Source organism: Colobus angolensis, unplaced genomic scaffold (assembly GCF_000951035.1).
Source record: "Colobus angolensis palliatus isolate OR3802 unplaced genomic scaffold, Cang.pa_1.0 Scaffold199, whole genome shotgun sequence".
Classification (NCBI taxonomy): Eukaryota; Metazoa; Chordata; class Mammalia; order Primates; family Cercopithecidae; genus Colobus; species Colobus angolensis.
In genome coordinates, this window is record NW_012115143.1 from 352,185 (window position 1) to 371,463 (window position 19,279).

Below are 19,279 nucleotides of genomic sequence, written 5' to 3' on the forward strand. Positions count from 1 at the left end.
TTAGCCAGGATGGTCTCGATCTCCTGACCTCGTGATCCGCCCGCCTCGGCCTCCCAAAGTGCTGGGATTACAGGCTTGAGCCACTGCGCCCGGCCGAGAATATTCTTGATTTTTCACTGTTGAATAGATTCATAGATACCATTTATCATTAAGAAAGTCCTCCACTAGTCTTGCTGTGCCTTAAAAGATTTTTTGAAATCATAAATGGTTGTTGAACTTTATAAAATACTGTTACCCATCTGTTGAGAAAATCATGTAATTATCCTTCTTTAAACAGTTAATATGCAAAATTACATTGAGTTTTCTAATGTTGACACCTGGCATTCTTAGAAAAGCACATTTAGACCATGTTAGCGTTCTTATATATCACTGAATTTTGATTTGCTAATCTTTTATTTAGGTTTTTTACTGTCTGCTCATAGATAGATCATAGCTTTATGAGATTGGCTTATTATTTATCTTTCTTGTGCTGTCCAACTTTGATAATATAAAATGAATATAGAGGCCGGTCATGATAGCTCACGCTTGTAATCCCAGCACTTTGGGGGACTGAGGTGGGCAGTTCACTTGAGGTCAGGAGTTCGAGACCAGCCTGCCCAACATGGCAAAACCTGTGTCTACTAAAAATACAAAAATTAGCCAGACATGATGGTGCTTGCCTGTCATCCCAGCTACTTAGGAGGCTGACACATGAGAAACGCTTGAACCCAGCAGGCAGAGCTCAGCTCAAACATTGCAGTGAACTGAGGTCGCACCATTGCACTCCAACCCGGGCGACAAAGCAAGACTCTGTCTCAAAAAGAAAAAAATGAATGCAGGATGTGCCTTGTTCTGAAAGAGACTGCATAAGATTAAAACTAAATGTTCCTTAAATATTTGGTAGCATTTTGCCAATGTTTTCTTTAAAGGAAGATTTCTATCTACAACCTCTTTAATAATCATGGGATCATTTGAAATTGTTTTTCTTCTTGAGTCAGTGGTAATATTTATTTTTCTAGGAATTTATAGTGATCCTATCTCAAAGGTGTTTGTTTTTGGCTTTAAAGTCAGTTTTGCTGAGTATTAGTGAAGGTACACAAGCTTTTGGGGCAAGGTTTGTGTTGTATATATTTTTATCTTTTACTTTCAGCAGTTCTATGTTCTAATATCATGGGTGTATTTCTTATAAACTGCTTATGGCTTTTTAAGCAAACACATTCTAAAAACCTTTGTCTTTTAGCTAGAAATGTTAGTCTGTTTACACTGATGATGAGTATTAATATATTTTGGGTTCATTTCATTATCTTAACCATATACTTTGTATTGCCTTTTAAATGTTCTTTGTTTCTTTTATCTACCCTTCTTTTAAATTTATTATAAGTGGGGTTTTTTCTTTTTTTCCTTTCTACTAATTTGAAAGATATAGACGATTTTTGTTTTTCCATTGATTGCCCCAAAAATGTTAACATACATATTAATCTTAGCAAAGTCTGAAATTAATCAGTAATTTTATTTTTCTCTTAATATGAGAACCATAGAACATTTTAACCCTAAATACTCCTCTCCTAACTAATATGTCATTGTTGTTATTCAGAATTTTAGTTTTCTTTTTCTGCTTTTTTGAGCTGGAGTCTTGGTCTGTCACCCAGGCTGAAGTGCAGTGGCGCCATCTCAGCACACTGCAACCTCCGCCTCCCAGGTTCAAGCAATTCTTCTGCCTCAGCCTCCCTAGTAGCTGGGATTACAGGCGCCCACCACCACGCCTGGCTAATTTTTGTATATTTAGTAGAGACGGGGTTTTGCCATGTTGGCCAGGCTTGTCTCGAACTCCTGACCTCAGGCCATCTGCCCGCCTCAGCTTCCCCAAGTGCTGGGATTACAGGCGTGAGCCACCACACCCTTTAAAGATAAAGGCCCTGTCTTTATTTTTCAACCTTAAAATGAGAAATTATAATTTTTAATCCAGTCAATATTTGCTTAGATTTACACATATGTTTACCAGTTTCTTTACTTACTGTTCTATCCTGTGTCTTAGATTTTTCCTTCTAGAATAATTTTACTTTTCCTTGAAGTACAATGTTGAGAAGTTCTCTCAGTAAGAGTCTATTTGTAGTAAGAACGCTGCATTTTTATTTGTATGAAATTTGCTGTCACTCTTGAAAAGTTTTCCTGTATAATCAGTCCTAGGCCGATGCTAGTACTATCTTCTGGCTTACACTGCTGTTGAGAAGCAGCAGTCTTTCTAATCAGTGTACCTTCACAGGCCATCTGTCTTTTTCTCTGACTCTTGGAGAACTTCTCTTTATCTATGGCATTCTGCAATATCACTATGTTGTGCCTGATGAGCTCAAGTATTTGGAGGATCTCTTGCTGCTAAAAAGCATGGTAAATACGTAGAAAAAGAAGAGAATTATCAGTAACAGGAAGAAAGGAACATTTATACAGAAAGGAAATATAATTACAACGTATCACTTAGCTAAGAAGTGAACAATATTTACCTAATAACGCTAAAGTAAATAATGAATTTTGATTTTACCAAAAATTTTTTGTTTTGTCTTGAGATGGAGTCTCACTCTTTTGCCCAGGGTGGAGTGCAATAGCACAGTCTCGGCTGTCTGCAACCTTCACCTCCCAGGTTCAAGCTATTTTCCTGCCTCAGCCTCCTGAGTAGCTGCGGTTACAGGCATGCACCACCGCGCCTGGCTAATTTTTGTATTTTTGGTATAGACAGGGTTTCACCATGTTGGCCAGGCTGGTCTTAAACTCCTGACCTCAAGTGATCCACCCGCCTCAGCTTCACAAAGTGCTTGGATTACAGGCATGAGCCACCGTGCCCAGCCTGATTTACCAAAATTTATGACGTAGTTATTTTGGGAAAATGGTGGGCAGAATATAGTACAAGAAGCCTAAATCTGATTCACAAAACAGAAGTTCTGGTACTTTATAAAAATAACAAATTAGAATAATAAAATAAGCATATTAATTATTTTAAAATATGGGATAAATACCAGTGAAAGAGCTAAAAGAATTAAAAGTGGCTGCATCTGAGGAGAGGGATTTGGAGATGGAAAGAAGAAAGGGAAGAAACTGCAATTGCGTTGCTTTACGTGGTCTTTTGTATTATTTGTTTGTTTGTTTTTGAAACAGAGTCTCACTCTGACCCCCCCAGGCTGGAGTGCAGTGGTGTGATCTCGGCTCACTACAAGCTCCGCCTCACAGGTTCACGCCATTCTTCTGCCTCAGCCTCCCGAGTAGCTGGAACTACAGGCGCCCGCCACCACGCCCGGCTAAGGTTTTGTATATTTTAGTGGAGACAGGGTTTCACCATGTTTGCCAGGACGGTCTCGATCTCCTGACCTCGAAGTCTGCCTGCCTCGGCCTCCCACAGTGCTGGGATGACAGGCGTGAACCACTGCTACCAGCCTTATTATTTGTTTTTTAAAAAGACTTTGTTCATGTATAAACTGAATAAAAATATATATATATATTTTTTGAGACAGGGTCTCATTCTGTCACCCAGGCAGTGGCTCACGCCTGTAACCCCAACACTTTAGGAGGCCAAAGCAGGCGAATTACCTGAGGTCAGGACTTCAAGACCAGCCTGGCCAACACGGTGAAACCCCGTCTCTACTAAAAATACAAAAATTAGCCAGGCATGATGGCGGGCGCCTGTAATCCCAATATTTGGGAGGCTGTGGCAGGAGAATCAGTTGAACCCAGGAGACAGAGGTTGCAGTGAGCCGAGATTGTGCCACTGTCCTCCAGCTTGGGCGACAGAGGGAGACTCCATCTCAAAATAAAAAAAAAATTAAGCTGTGATTTACCCTGTAATGCCAAAGTCATGGTTTCGTCCAGCCGCGGTAGCTCATGCGTGCAATCCCAGCACTTTGGGAGGCTGAGACGTGCAGATCACCTGAGATCAGGAATTTGAGACCAGCCTAGCCAACGTGGCGAAACTCTGTCTCTATTAAAAATACAAAAATTAGCCAGGCGTGGTGGTGTGTGCCTGTAATCCCAGATATTTGGGAGGCTGAGGTGGGAGAATTGCTCAAACCCAGGCGGTGGAGGTTGCAGTGAGCCGAGATCACGCCACTGCACTCCAGCCTGGGTGAGAGAGCAAGACCCTATCTCAAAAATAAATAAATAAATAAAGTCATTGGTTTCAAACTTTAGTGAACACAAGACTGTGCTGGTGAGCCTATTCAAAATGCAGAGTCCCAGACCCCTACCAAATCCTCAGTAGGGGTGGGCCCTGAGATGGGCCCTGGGAATCTGTATTTTCAACTGGCAGACCAGATGATTCTGAGGCATGAAGTTCAAAGATCGCACTTCGAGCAGGACAGATTAGACAAAGGCCATCAGGCGTTCATGAGCAGACAGGGAGACTGGACGTCCTCCCAGCGGGCAAGCTGCCACGCCTGAGTTTCCTCCCATGTCAGCTCCCTGGTCTTACATTAGAGCTGCCTACTGAAGCACAGTGAAAGTTGAAAAAGCTGCACTTTCTTATGAATGTAATTCCCACACAACACACATTCATCTGCTTTACCCATCCACCACATTCTCCGCCCTAAAGGTCCTGAATTTGCAACAGGGGATGTCTGCTCACTGCCACGGGGACCTACTCTTAACAGGGACTTCCATTTGCCGTCAAGTTACCTACCCTCTGCATCATTTCCACAGAAGAGAGTCCCTAAATGACTGGTCAAGGTCTTTGAGGGGTGGGCCAGGGACTTCAGGAGTGTGAAGGTGTCATCACCCCCCAACAATGGCATGGAGCAGATTCCTCCTATGCATTCAGTAGCCTGTATAGGATTAGTATATCAGACGGCCCCATGCTATAGCCCTTTGATCACCAGTGTCAAAGGCATGAACACCTTTTGCTGAGACAAAGTAAGCCTCTCTGTAACTATATTAATATTTTGTTTTTAGAGGAAGAATCCCAGCAAGGCTGATGAAAGTGCCCTAAAGGTCCTCAGGCCATTGCGGTCTGTCCCGAGGCTGCCCTTGGAACTATCTCTCCCCTCCCTGGCTCCCTCTCACAGTGTTGCTCCTAGACCACAGGCTCAGGGGCCTTCAGTCAAAGGTGCTGACTCTGACCATGACCTTTCTCTGGTCTGTTTTCATTTGCATGGTGTTGCTGAGGGTGGAAGAGCTATATAGGCTCCAGGCCATTCCCAAGAGGATTAGGCCTAGGCTGAGGATGCAGTGGGAAAGAGGCAGCAGGGAAGGCCCAGCTCCACTCCCTGAGCACGCGTCATGCCCTACCTGCTGTCAGGATTCTTCTGTGACTGTGTGATCTGAGAGAGGGACAGGAGAAAATGCACCTTAGGTTTGAGGGGTAGGATTTTGTTGTTCTCAAACAAAGATGCCTGGCCCAGAAGTGCCTCTTTGAAGATCGTGTGTTCCCAGCAGGTGTTCAGGTCCTGGCCTCCCATGAGCTGAGCCACAAAACCAAGATTAAGGCCATCATGTGGAAAAGGCCAAAGGTAGAGATGGAGGGGATGGGGCTTCAGGAGCCAGCTCTTGGGGAACAAGAAGCCAAGTGGTCCAGAGCCTGAGGCCATGGATCCCTCCTCTGGGCAATTGACTTATCAAGGGTCTCTTTATCTAAGATACCTTTCTGCTTCCTCCTGAAACTGGAGATGTTATTTTCTATTCCTGAGCTAGAGATTATTATAACACTTTACGGGTCCCTGAAATCATAAATATTTTTAAGGAGCTAATGCACTGTAGTCGAATATCATATCTCTTTTTTTCTTTTTCTTTTTCTTTTTTTTTTTTTTTTGAGAGAGAGACTTCCTCTGTCACCCAGGCTGGAGTGCAGTGGCTTGATTATATCTCACTGCAGCCTCAATCCCCCAGGCCCAAACAATGATCCCACTTCACACCTCAGCCTTCTGAGTAGCTGGGACCCCAGGCATGTGCCACCACCTTTTTATTTGTTTAAATAGATAAATTTATTTATTTATAAAGATGGGGCCTCACTGTATTGCCCAGGCTGGTCTCAAACCCCTGGGCTCAAACTATCCTTCTACCTAGGCCTCCCAAAGTGCTGGGACTACAGGCAAGATCCATTTCACCTGGCCTCATGTCGCTTCTTCAGAGCAGGTGTTTCGGGGGTGGGAGAGTAGAGTGGTTAAAAGTACTAAGGCTCACAGTTTCAGGCAGAGTTCTGTGGAAGGTGGTGAACAGTAAAGAAATGGAAGGATGGAGACCTGCCTTCTTAATCTTTCACCTAAGGCTTGTTCATTCATGTGCTGTCACTTCTGTTTAAGTGGAAAGGTCCATGCTGAGCAGCCAGAGTCCTTACGGGATGAAGCAGTTTGCATCAGGCTACCTTATGGTGCAACCGATAAGCCCCTCATGTCAACTTGAGTAGATGAAAGTGCCTGGGAGTGTGTAGCACAAGGCCCTTCTTCCTGCTTGGAGATGCTTAGAGCTCCAAAAAGGGTTCACTGCATTTAGAGCAGGCAAGAAACTCTCTAGACCAGTACGCTCTGAGGAGGGTGTATACAACCCAGTAGATCTGCAAGATGATCTGTTGGAGTGGATGAAAAAACTGTTAGAAGTATTTATATCTATTTTTTAAATAAACCGTAAATTTCAGAATGGTTTTAGATTTACAGGAAAAAAAATGTGAAGATGGTACAGAGTTCTCATATACCTTGCAGTCATTTGTTCCTATTACCAACATCTTGCATTAGTACAGTACATTTGCTACAACTAATTAGCCAGTGTTAATATATTATTATTAGCTGAAGTCCATAATTTTCCTTAGTATTTTGTCTGATATCCTTTTTCTGTTCCAAGATCCCACCCAAGATACGACATTACGTTTAGTAGTAACATTTCCTTAGCCTTCTCTTGGCTGTGACAGTATCTCTGCCTTCCCTGGTGTTTTATGACCTTCACCGGTCGGGTATTCTGTAAAATAATGACCCTCGATTGGCATTTGTCTCCTGTTTTTCTCCTTATGGGCTTAAGGGTTTGGGGGAGGAAGGCCACAGGGTAAAGTGCCATTTTCGTCACATTATATATCAAGGATGCAGACAATAAACATGCCTTCTCATTGGTGTTGACCTTGGTCATGTGGCTGAAGTAGTGCTTGTCAGGCGTCTCTACTGTGAAGTTACTTCTTCCCCTCTTTCCACACTATCCTCTGGAAGCAAGACACTAAGCGTAAGCCCATGCTTAAGCAAGGGGGAGTTGTGCTCCAGCCTCTTGAGGGCAGAGGATCTGCATCAATTATTGGGAATCATTCTGTATGGGAGCTTTGTCTATTCTCCCCATTTATTTACTCAGTCACTTGTTTATATCAATATGGACTCATGGATCTTGATTTTTAAGTTGTAATCCAATACTGCTTTATTTAGGTACTCAGCTTGTCCCAGCTTTCTGCATTGGGAGCTCTCAGTTGGCTCCTGTGTCTATTTAACATGCCCTAATTGTTTGTGGGTTTTTGTTTTTTTTTTCCCTTGAGCACTTTCTTACTTTCTGGCACTACCAGCTCATAGTGTGTATCTCCTGCCCTAGTCCTAGAATCAGTCATTTCTCCAAGGAGCACTGGTTTCTTTTATTGCAAAAGGTATTAGATATCAAGATCTGGTTGCTAAGTCTGCTCATTGCTACCAGAGTGTGATTGCTTCTGTTCCTCTCAGCTGATGGAGAAAGGAGATATGTGGGTGTACTAAGCCAGCGATCTACACATATCTATAATACTTCTATGTATAACCATCTCACATATCTGAAAATATTTCTATATAAAGCCATTTGTATCTATACTAAGCTAAACATGAGTTCACACTGACTTATATCTAAATATTTCTTGGCCTTGTGTGTTAATATAAAAGGAATTTTTTAAATTTCGAATTCCAGTTCATTGCTGGTATATAGAAAACTAATTGGTATTTATATACTAACTTGGAATCTTGCAACTGAGTTATATTCACTTACTAGTTCCCAGTGGATTTTTTGGGGTCATTTGTTTGGAATTTTCTACATAGACAATCGTGTCATCTGTAAATAATGATAGTTTTTTTTTGTTTCCAATATTTATATCTTTCATTTCTTTTTCTTATCTTGTTGCATCAGCTAGGACTTCCACTGAATAGGAGTGGTACAAGGGGACATCTTGCTTTGTTCCCAGTCTTAAGGGGAAAGCATCTAGTTTCTCACCCTTAAGTATGAAGTTAGCTGTTATTATTTTTGAAAGCAGATGATCGTTACCAAGTTGAGGACATTCTCCTCTCTTCCTAGTTAGCTGAGAGGTTTTTTTACAATCGTGAATGGGTGTCAGATTTTGTCAAGGGCATTTTCTCCATCAATTAATATGGTTATATGATTGCTCTTCTTAGCCTGCTGATGTGGTAAATTACATTAATTGATTTTTGAATGTTGAACAAATCTTGTACCTCAAATAAATCCCACTTGGTCATGGTGTCTGTTTATACATTGTTGTATTTGAGTTGCTCATGTTTCGTTGAGGATTTTGCTTGTATGTTCATAACAGATATTGGTCTGTAGTTTTCCTTTATTACAGTATCTTTTTCTGGCTTGCATATTAGGATAATGCTGGCCTGATAGAATGAGTTAGGAAGTGTTCCCTATGTTTCTATTTTATGGAACATAGTGTGGAAAATTCATATTATTTCTTCCTTGAATATTTGGTAGAATTCACTAGTGAAACCATCTGATTCTGGTGCCTTGTTTTTTGGAGGGTTATTAATTATTGACTCAGTATTCTTGATAGGTACAGCACTATTCAGATTATCTAATCCTCCTCAAATGAATTTTGGTAGTTTTTATCATTCAAGAACTTTGTCAGTTTCACCTGTTATCAAATTTGTGGGCATGGAGCTATCCATATATTCCTTTATTATCCCTTTAATGTCCAAAAGTTCAGTAATGATTGCAGGAGTCCTGTAGACCCCAGCTCCCACGACAGATGAATAACATACCAAGACACCGATATTTAGTGAAAGAGCAGCCAGGGGTCCAAGCCGCTCACAGACACTAAGGAAGGTGCTGTAAACAGTCAGCAGCCAAGGCCCTGACTAGCTGGCCCTGCGGGCATTTATTTAGCACAGTTTTGGGTAATTAATCTGGTTGCCCCTACGGGGGCGGGGCGGCGGGGAGCTCTCCTGCCATGAGTGATCAAAGGTTAGTTTTAGGACCACATGAGTAAACAAGCTCTTTAGATAAACTCCTCTACATTCCTATGTATCTATGCCCTAAGTTATTAAGTGGATTCGGCTGCCTTCAGCCAAACACTATGCAAACCTCTAGGCCTTCCCCGAGGGTTTGTGTTCGTATCCTATAAATTCATCTTAAAATTTTTCCCACCAGCCTGACTGAACTCCCACAAGTGATAACCTGTCATTCATTTTTGATATTAGTAATTTGTGTTTTCCATTTTTCTTGTTTAGCATGACTAGAGGTTTATCAATTCTATTGATCTTTCCAAAGAACTATTTTTGTTTTCATTGACTTTCTATTGTTTTCTTGTTTTTTATTTCATTTATTTCTGCTCTGATTTTTTATTATTTCTTTTCTTCTGCTTGCTTTAGGCTTACATATCTCTTCTTTAGTGTCCTAAGGTAGAATATTGCTTATTGATTTTTCTTTTCTTTCTTTTCTAACTTATGCATTTAATGCAATAACTTTCTCTTTAAACATTGCTTTTGTTGCATCCCACAAATTTTGATGTTATATTTTTATTTTCACTTAGTTGAAAATATTTTGTAAATTCTTTTGACATTTCTTCTTTGGCCCATGTGTTATTTAGAACTGTATTGTTTAGTTTCCAAATAATTTGGGATTTTTCAACTATCTTTTTGTTATTGATTTCAAGTATCATTCTACTGTGGTCTGTGAAGACATTTATGCTTTCTATTCTTTTAAATTGGTTGCCGGATGCAGTGGTGCACCCCTGTAATCTTAGCACTTTGGGAGGCCGAGGCAGGTGGATCACGAGGTCAGGAGTTCGAGACCAGCCTGACCAACATGGTGAAACCCTGTCTCTACTAAAAATACAAAAATTAGCCAGGCGTGGTGGCACGCATCTGTAATCCCAGCTACTCAGGAGGCTGAGGCAGGAAAATCACTTGAACTGGGAGGCAGAGGTTGCAGTGAGTGCTGAGATCACACCACTGCACTCCAGCCTGGATGACAGAGAGAGACTCTATCCCATAAAAGAAAAATTTGGTTAAGATGTGTTTTATGGCTCAGAATGTGGTCTGTCTTACTGACTTGTTGCATATGAGTTTGAGAAAATGGTTTATTCTGCTATTGTTGGATGTAGATTTCTATTAATGTCAATTTGATCTAGTTGGTTGATAGTGTTGTTCAGGTCAGCAATATCCGTATTGCTTTTCTGCCTGCCTGCTTGATCTATAATTACTGAAAGAGGGTGTTGACATCACCAACTATAATATTGGATTTGTCTATTTCTCCTTTCAGTTCTATCACTCTTTGCCTCAAGTATTTTGACACTCTTGTTAGGTGCACACACATTTAGGATTGTATGTCTTCTTGGAAAATTGACCAATTGATCTGTTCAATATGTAATGCTCTCCTTATCTCTGATAATTGTCCTTGTTCTGAAGTCTGCTGTTTCTGAAATTAATACAACTACTCCAACTTTCTTTTGATTATTGTTAGCATGATACATCCTTCCCTATGTATGAGTTTTTATATTTAAAGTGGGTTTCTTGGCCAGGGATGGTGGCTTACACCTGTAATCCCAGCACTTTGGGAGGCTGAGGCAGGCACATCACCTGAGGTCAGAAGTTTGAGACCAGTCTGGCCAACATGGTGAAACCCCATCTCTACTAAAATTAGCCAAGCATGGTGGCGCATGCTTGTAATTGCAGCTACTCAGGATGCTGAGGCAGGAGAATCGCTTGAAACCAAGAGGCGGAGACTGTGCCGTTGCACTCCAGCCTGGGCAACAAGAGCGAAACTGTCTCAAAAAAATAAATAAATAAAGTGAGTTTCTTGCAGACAACATATAGTTGAGTTTTGTTTTTATCCACTTTCACAGTCTTTGTCTTTTAATTGGTGTATTTTGATCATTCACATGTAAGTGATTATAATATAGTTAGATTACTGCCTACATGTTTGTAACTGATTTCTATTTACTGCATTTGTTCTTGTCCCCTCCCCTTTTTCTGGCTTCTCTGGTTTAACTGAAAGTTTTTTTTTGTTTTTTGTTTTTGTCTTTTTGAGACAGAGTCTTGCTCTGTCGCCCAGGCCAGAGCGCAGTGGTGCGATCTTGGCTCACTGCAAGCTCCGCCTCCTGGGTTCACACCATTCTCCTGCCTCAGCCTCCTGAGTAGCTGGGATTACAGGCACCCGCCACTACACCTGGCTAATTTATTTTTTGTATTTTTTAGTAGAGGCGGGGTTTCAATGTGTTAGCCAGGATGGTCGATCTCCTGACCTCCTGATCCGCCCGCCTCAGCCTCCCAAAGTGCTGGGATAACAGGCCTGAGCCACCGCACCCAGCTGAAAGTTTTATATTTTATCCTTTTACCTCCTCGTTTTTGTCATCTTGTTTGTTTTTTTGGTTTTTGTTTTTTTTTGAGACAGGGTCTGGCTCTGTCACCCAGGCTGGAGTGCAGTGGCATGATCTTGGCTCACTGCAACCTCCACCTCCTGGGCTCAAGCGATCCTCCTATCTCAGCCTCCTGAGTAGCTGAAACTACAGGTGCATGCCATCATGACCAGCTATGTGTGTGTGTGTGTGTGTGTGTATTTTTTTTAAAGACGGGGTTTTGCCATGTTGCTCAGGCTGGTCTCAAACTCCTGAGCTCAAGCAATCTGCCCACCTTGGCCTCCCAAAGTGCTGGGATTACAGGTGTGAACCTGCGGCACCCGGCCTTATCTCCTCTCTTGGTATATCAATTATATTTATTTTTTCCAATTCTAGTGGTCATGCTAGAGTTTCCAATATACGTTTTCAACTAAATCCACCCTCAAATAACTCTATACCATTTAGTTTGTAGTATGGGTATTTTATAACAAAGTGTTACCATTTCCTTCCTTCCTTTGCTTATGACATTACTGTCATTCGTTTCACTTATCTGTATGCTATAATTGCCCAGCACATTATTTTTATTATAATTTTAACTAAGATACCCTTTAAATTAAGAATTTATTTTATCTTCGTTTATTTCCTCTCCAGTGCTCTTCCTTTCTTTATGTGGGTCCAAGTTTCTGACCTGTATCATTTTTCTTCTCCCTAAATAACTTCTTTTAACATTTCTTTATGGCAAGTCTGCTGGCAATGAATTTCCTCTACTTTTGTTTGTCTGGTTAAGCTGCAGAATAACAATATTAATAATATCATTACCAAAATAATTCCTGAAAACAGTTTAGTCTTTCCATAGGCTTTCTTCTTTCACCTTTCATTTAAAATGGTTTTAAATAGTTGTTCATTGCCCGAACACTATAGACAATATATTACATACTTTACATCCTCTCTTTAATCATCATGTACTGTGTTGGGCTTTTGTTGTTGTTGTTGTTGTTATTGTTGTTTTGTTTGTTTGTTTGTTTTGACAGAGTCTCACTCTGTCGCCCAGGCTGGAGTGCAATGGTGCGATCTTGGCTCACTGCAACCTCAGCGTCCAGGCAATTCTCCTGCCTCAGCCTCCCGAGTAGCTGGTACTACAGGCATGAGCCACCACGCCTGGCTAATTTTTGTATTTTTAGTAGAGATGGGATTTCGTCATGTTGACCAGGCTGGTCTTGAACTCCTGGCCTCATGATCCACCCACCTCGGCCTCCCAAACTGCTGCGATTACAGGTGTGAGTCATTGCACCCAGCCATCATGTAGTTTTAAATCTACAAATAACAATATACTAACTACTTATTCCCAGTCCTTATGTTAATGTCCTTCTAAACCTTCTGGTTGTCTGAAAGTTATTCTTTAGTATATTCCTCAGGAAGAGCTTCTGGGAACAATATTTCCTGAATTCTAATGTATTAGAAACAGTTTGCCCACATCCCTTATTCTTGAAATGAATAAAAGAAGTCATGTTGTATATAAATCCTTGGTTCACATTTTCTTTCCTTGAGCATCTCAAATATACTGCTCCAATTGCTTCTGGCGTAAAAAAAAAAAAAAAGTCTCTACTAAGAATACAAAAACCAGCCAGGCATGGTGGCACACATCTGTAGTCCCAGCTACTTGGGAGGCTGAGGCAGGAAAATTGCTTGAACCTGGGAGACGGAGTTTGCAGTGAGCCGAGATGGCGCCACTGCACTCCAGCCTGTATTGCCCACTGCACTCCAGCCTGGGTGACACAGTGAGACTCTGTCTCAAAAACAAAACAAAACACTGAATCTATATTTTATTTATTTTAATTATTATTATTATTATTTTGATTCTCCTGTCTCAGCCTCCCGAGTAGCTGAGATTACCTGTCACCATGCCTGGCTGATTTGTGTATTTTTAGTAGAGACACGGTTTCACTGTGTTGGCCAGGTTGGTCTTGAACTCCTGACCTCAAGTGATCCACCCGCCTTGACCTCCCAAAGTGCTAGGATTACAGGCATGAGCCACCATGCCCGGCCGACACTGCCCTAACTCTCAAGGTGCATCCTTACTTGGATAGTATGACAGTGTGGGAAGCAGCATGGGACAATATAAAAAGGAGACATGCTTCTGGCTTCTGCCACTTACTAGCTGTGTGTCTTTGCACGAGTTTCTTAACCTCGCTGGGCCTCAGTTTCCTTATCTGAAAAATAAGAATGATAGTATTCCCTTCACAGGGCCAAATGGAATACTATCAGGAACACTACATAGTGGAACTCAATAAATAATAGCTACTGCGGCCAGGTGCGGTGGCTCACACCTGTAATCCCAGCACTTTGGGAGGCCGAGGAGGGTGGATCACGAAGTCAAGAGATGGAGACCATCCTGGTCAACATGGTGAAACCCCATCTCTACTAAAGATACAAAAATTAGCTGGGCATGGTGGTGCATGCCTGTAGTCCCAGCTACTCGGGAGGCTGAGGCAGGAGAATCACTTGAACCCCAGAGGCAGAGGTTGCAGTGAGCCAAGATCACACCACTGCATTCCAGCCTGGCGACAGAGTGAGACTCTGTATGAAAAAAAATAAAATAAAATAAAATAAATATATATATATACACACACACACACACACACAATTATTATTACCTGGTCATTTCCTTTTTGTTTCACAGGAAATTTGCGAGAATCCCCGATTTATCATTGATGGAGCCAACAGAACTGACATCTGTCAAGGAGATCTAGGTAGGAAAGTGCCTCAGGTTAGATCCTGCCAGATGATCAAGGGGTGATTACAAGGTGTGATCCCTTTCCAGGAGGTAAAGGGACAATCTGTTCTTGCTTCTAGTAACTTTTTGGAAGATTTTTTGTAACAGTTGCTTTATGGTCGCTTATCTATATGCTGGCGATGGCTTCCTTTCCTCCTCCATGCCTCTTTTGCACTCTGCCATGCATCACAGGGGGTATCGCATCCTGTGGCCTCCTCTCCAGCATCTCAAGGACACTTACATACCCCACTCAGCATGACAAAAGCCCTGCTTTTCACTGTACCCATCTTTCTTGGAAGACAGCTCTGTGACTGTGCACCAAGCATGCCCCTTGAGCATGGAGACTCTAGATACACACAAAAGGCATTGCCAAGGAAAGCACTTGTAACTGGAACCCTTGTTTAAATTGCCCCAGCACAGCTCCATATTAAAGGAATCTTTCAACAAAGATGGCATCCGCCATGTAGATGAGCATCTAATTTTCTCTTCAGTTAGCTTGGCTGCTCCATCTTATCTTCCTCTCTCTCGACCTCTTGTTCCAGAAAGTATTGTCTTTGGTGTGGACTATAAGCAAGCTCTGTGAAGTAAAATTGGGGAGAACATCAACAGAAATAATTTAAATTTGAGGAAAAGGGGCACCCAAGACCAAATGAAAGGAATTTGTCTTATTTCGTTCCAGAAAGGGAGGCTGAGAAGAAATCAGATGAATATCTGGGTTCCTGCACCTGGGGGAAGGCTTCCTGCAGAGCCCTGGACATAATAATCTGGGACCTTCAAACCAATACACTCTTTCCAAGGAAAGACTGGCTGCTTTGAGGAGGGCAGGGGAGGGTGGCTGCAGGCAGCTCTCGTCTCCCCTGCACACTCTCAGTTGCATTTCACTTAACCCATCCTTCTTAGAAGGCAGCTCTGTGACCAGGTACACCCCCTATCACACACACACACACACACACACACACACACAGAGAGAGAGAGAGAGAGAGCGCAAAGCGTCACCTCCAACTACATATAGTACTCTGTCAGAAAAGAACTCTAGAAATAAGAAAATGTCCCGATCTCATTCCGTTGCCAGCAATGTCTCACTGCCCCCTATAGACCAGTTCCAGGGCAGCTGCCTACCTGGCCTTCCTTCCAGTACAAATCATCTTGGTGGATGGTTCTCTGATGCTCAGTCTTCGCTGAGGTCAGAAGAGGAATTGGACTTACATTGCAAAGGCCCAGGGCAGGGTGGATTTCCTACAGGTGTTAGGAAGAACAGCCCGGTTATGATCACCTACTGCTCTGTCTCCATTGAGGCCTAAAAAGGAAGTGAGTTTATACTGCAGTTGGAGGAACTGCCTGCAGCCTTGAGGAAAATGTCTAGTCACAGGGAGTAAGTTACCTGTTGATCATATTGTCAAGGAATTCCTGTCCAATTCTCCTTCCCTGGGTTGACACCTCTGTAAGGTCAGATCTGGAAGTAGGACAGTGGGCACCAAGGGAGTTCCTGTTCAGGGAAGTGGAGTGGCTGGCTGGGACTGGGGCTTTTTCTTCCCAGGAGGAGCAGGACTGCTCACTATCTGTGCCCTGTGTCTGCCTGCAGGGGACTGCTGGTTTCTCGCGGCCATTGCCTGCCTGACCCTGAACCAGCGCCTTCTTTTCCGAGTCATACCACATGATCAAAGTTTCATCGAAAACTACGCAGGGATCTTCCACTTCCAGGTGAGGTAATGAGAGTGTAGTTAAGAGGGTCAGCTGCAGGCCACCCACCGCTGGTCTCCTGGCCTTGACTTCCCAGAAGCTGGAGGAAACTTTCCACCCATCTACCCTCAGCAGCAACAGTGGGCATGGACCTCCTTAAGGCTTCAAGCCTGGGAGGAAGCAGTTGCTTATCTCTGGATCCCCAATCCCTTCCCTACCACCTTCCACTATGTCCCAGAAAGGCAGGAAGACATCCTGTTTACTGTGGGTCTATTTTTGTCTTTGCAGCTGTCTGGCTGCTGTTATTGCCTGCAGCCCTTCTCAAGTGGGTCCCTAAGATATTAGCACTGGGACACCACAGGACCCTTCAGGTTGTACAGGAACCCCTGTCCAGGGCTCCTGTGTACTTCTTCCTCTCTAAGGCATGGCGGTACTAAGGCTATCACTCCTCTCTTCCAAGCCCTGGAAGAAGAGTCTGCTTAACCTGGGGATCAGGCTTCTTGTTTGCCCTAGAACCGAGTCTGATGGTTCTAGAATCCATCCAGTTACTGGAAGTTTTCTGAGTCCCAGTCATCTTGGCATAGAGCTAGTGCTAGAGCAGAACCAAACTGAGTTCTACCTGTGAGGGTCTCGTAGGTTCTGGGATGCTGGGGAGTCAGCCTATCTCCAGCTTCAAAGTCTCCCTCATGTCCCAGGATGACCCACATAACCAGTTCTTGCTCTGCTGATCTTGCACCTCAGCACGGAAGGCCTTAGAAAAGGTCTATCCCCAGGCTCAGACTCCCCCTCCTGCTGCCTTGGGAACATGGCACATTTAAAGGGTCTTAGATCTAAAGGGCCTTAAACACAAATATCAGATAGATTTCTGTTCTCTTTTCAATGAGGGAGAAAGTGCCATTGAAAAGGAGACTAAACTGCATTTGGCCCTTTTCAGTTCAAACTGATTCATTCAAAAAAGAGCAACATCCAAACTTGAAATGATTGGACAATGTTCCTGCTACAGCTAGAATAGATTCTGGGTCACTTTGTTCATCCATTTCAATCCTTGTTCTTCAGTTTGGCATCAAGAAATACCTAAATCAAGGCCGGGAGCGGTGGCTCCTGCCTGTAATCCCAGCACTTCGGGAGGCCAAGGCAAGCAGATCACGAGGTCAGGAGATCGAGACCATCCTGGCTAACGCGGTGAAACCCCGTCTCTACTAAAAACATACAAAAAATTAGCCGGGCATAGTGGCGGGCGCCTGTAGTCCCAGCTACTCGGGAGGCTGAGGCTGGAGAATGGCGTGAACCCAGGAGATGGAGCTTGCAGTGAGCCGAGATTGCGCCACTGCATTCCAGCCTGGGTGACAGAGCGAGACTCCGTCAAAAACAAACAAAAAACCTAAATCAGTACAGTGCCTTCACTGCATAGTTCCCAACCCTGGCCACATTGAATCAGCTGGGGGCACCTGAGAGTACTGACACCCAGGCCCTGCCCCAGACCTGCTGAGAAGGAGAATGAAAATCTTACATCCTAAGACACTCAGGGAGCACCCACTATACCCATTACAGGGCTAAACTCTGTGGAAGACATGAAGTGTATGTAACTCACTTCCAGCCCTCGAAAAGCACACAGTCTAGTTAGAGACAGATTCACACACCCCAAACCAGTATAGGATGAACAGGCACCCAGATGCAGAGTTTAGGAAATGATGCTGCTTTGGGATCCAAGAACCCCCTGAGGAATGTGGAGGAAGGACACATTTCCTAACAGTAATCTGAGTATGTGACTCTGTGCTTGACGCTTCTATGCAGTTCTGGCGCTATGGAGAGTGGGTGGACGTAGTTATTGATGACTGCCTGCCAACGTACAACAATCAACTGGTTTTCACCAAGTCCAACCACCGCAATGAGTTCTGGAGCGCTCTGCTGGAGAAGGCTTATGCTAAGTAAGCAACGCTTTAGAATGTGAGATGGGACTAGAGGTGAGAAAGTGGTTTGCAAAATCCAGCCAAGGCCTCACTCGCAGCAAGAGGCATGTGCCTCTATACACGCATGTGTGTGGGCACTGGTGTCCAACTGTGACCCAAAGTTAGGGATCAGTTCCAGGCAACAACAGCTCTAATTAAAAACATTAAATTTAAGAGTAGAAATGAAGATTTGCATAGAAGACCTTTAGCTTTAGCTTACCAAGGCGAGTTCTTTCATTGTGCCTCCATGGTGGCATTGCAAGTCTTGGATCAGAGCATTGTATCTCTGGAGCTCAGATCCCAGGGTCTTGCTTGGCTCAACCTCACGTGCTTATAGCAGATTTATAAAACCATGTTGTCTCTCAACTCAAAAGCTCACCCCAGATGCTAATAATGGATTTTAAAAAATTTTTTGAAACAAGGTCTCACTCTGTAATGCAGGCTGGAGTGCAGTGGTGCAGTCACGGCTCACTGCAGCATTGACCTCCTGGGTTCAAGGTGCTCCTCCCACCTCAGCCTCCCAAGTAGCTGGGACTACATGCAGGCATCACCATGCCCGGTTAATTTTTGTAGAGACAGGGTTTTGCCATGTTGCCCAGACTGGTCTCGAACTCTTTGAGCTCATGCAATCCACCAGCCTTGGCCTCCCGAAGTGCTGGGATTGCCGGTGTGAGCCACCACACCGGCAGCTGCTAATGACTTTAATGCAGCCCTTCCTCAAGGTTCAGGATGTAGTGAAAATAGCTCTCAGGAAGTGGGAAGAGCTGGGTTTCAATCCCACTGCCTCTGGCTCTCTGTGGTCTTGGGTGGATCACTTAGCCTCTTGAGCTCAGTTTCTTCATTTATGAAGAAAGGGAATCATTGTTTCCATCCCATTAGCTCACAGGGTTAATGTGGAATTGATGAGAGAACATCACGGCATCCAAGAGGTAAAGTTCTGGTGGCAGTGGTACCTGGGCTTTGTTTCCTGGAACTCTGTGGCCCCAAATTGGTCTTCATCCTCTTTCTAAGGCTCCATGGTTCCTACGAAGCTCTGAAAGGTGGGAACACCACAGAGGCCATGGAGGACTTCACAGGAGGGGTGACAGAGTTTTTTGAGATCAGGGACGCTCCTAGTGACATGTACAAGATCATGAAGAAAGCCATCGAGAGAGGCTCCCTCATGGGCTGCTCCATTGATGTAAGTCTGGGGTATGGGGCACAGGGCAGGGAGCTCCAAGTGTCAGGAAGCCTTTTACCCAATGAAGGGCAGCATAGAGCTTTTGTGTGGGACAGAGTGCATGTTTTGTTTGAGGAAGCAGGAACTGGCTGTCAACTTTGAGGACTGGGAATTTCTCAAAGAAGAACGGTTCTTGGGGATTTTCA

The 19,279-nt window shown here is 43.5% G+C and overlaps 1 protein-coding gene across 3 annotated transcripts in view; it reads left to right on the top strand.

Moving 5' to 3' along the window:
• The window catches only part of CAPN3 (calpain 3, (p94)), a 56,067-nt gene that overhangs the window by 15,082 nt on the left and 21,706 nt on the right, over positions 1-19,279 (top strand). For all 3 annotated transcript variants that reach the window (XM_011941107.1, XM_011941108.1, XM_011941109.1), the window contains exons 2-5: positions 14,193-14,262; positions 15,868-15,986; positions 17,760-17,893; positions 18,926-19,094. In XM_011941107.1, coding sequence (XP_011796497.1) covers positions 14,193-14,262; positions 15,868-15,986; positions 17,760-17,893; positions 18,926-19,094 — 492 coding nt within the window. The remainder of the gene's footprint in view (positions 1-14,192; positions 14,263-15,867; positions 15,987-17,759; positions 17,894-18,925; positions 19,095-19,279) is intronic.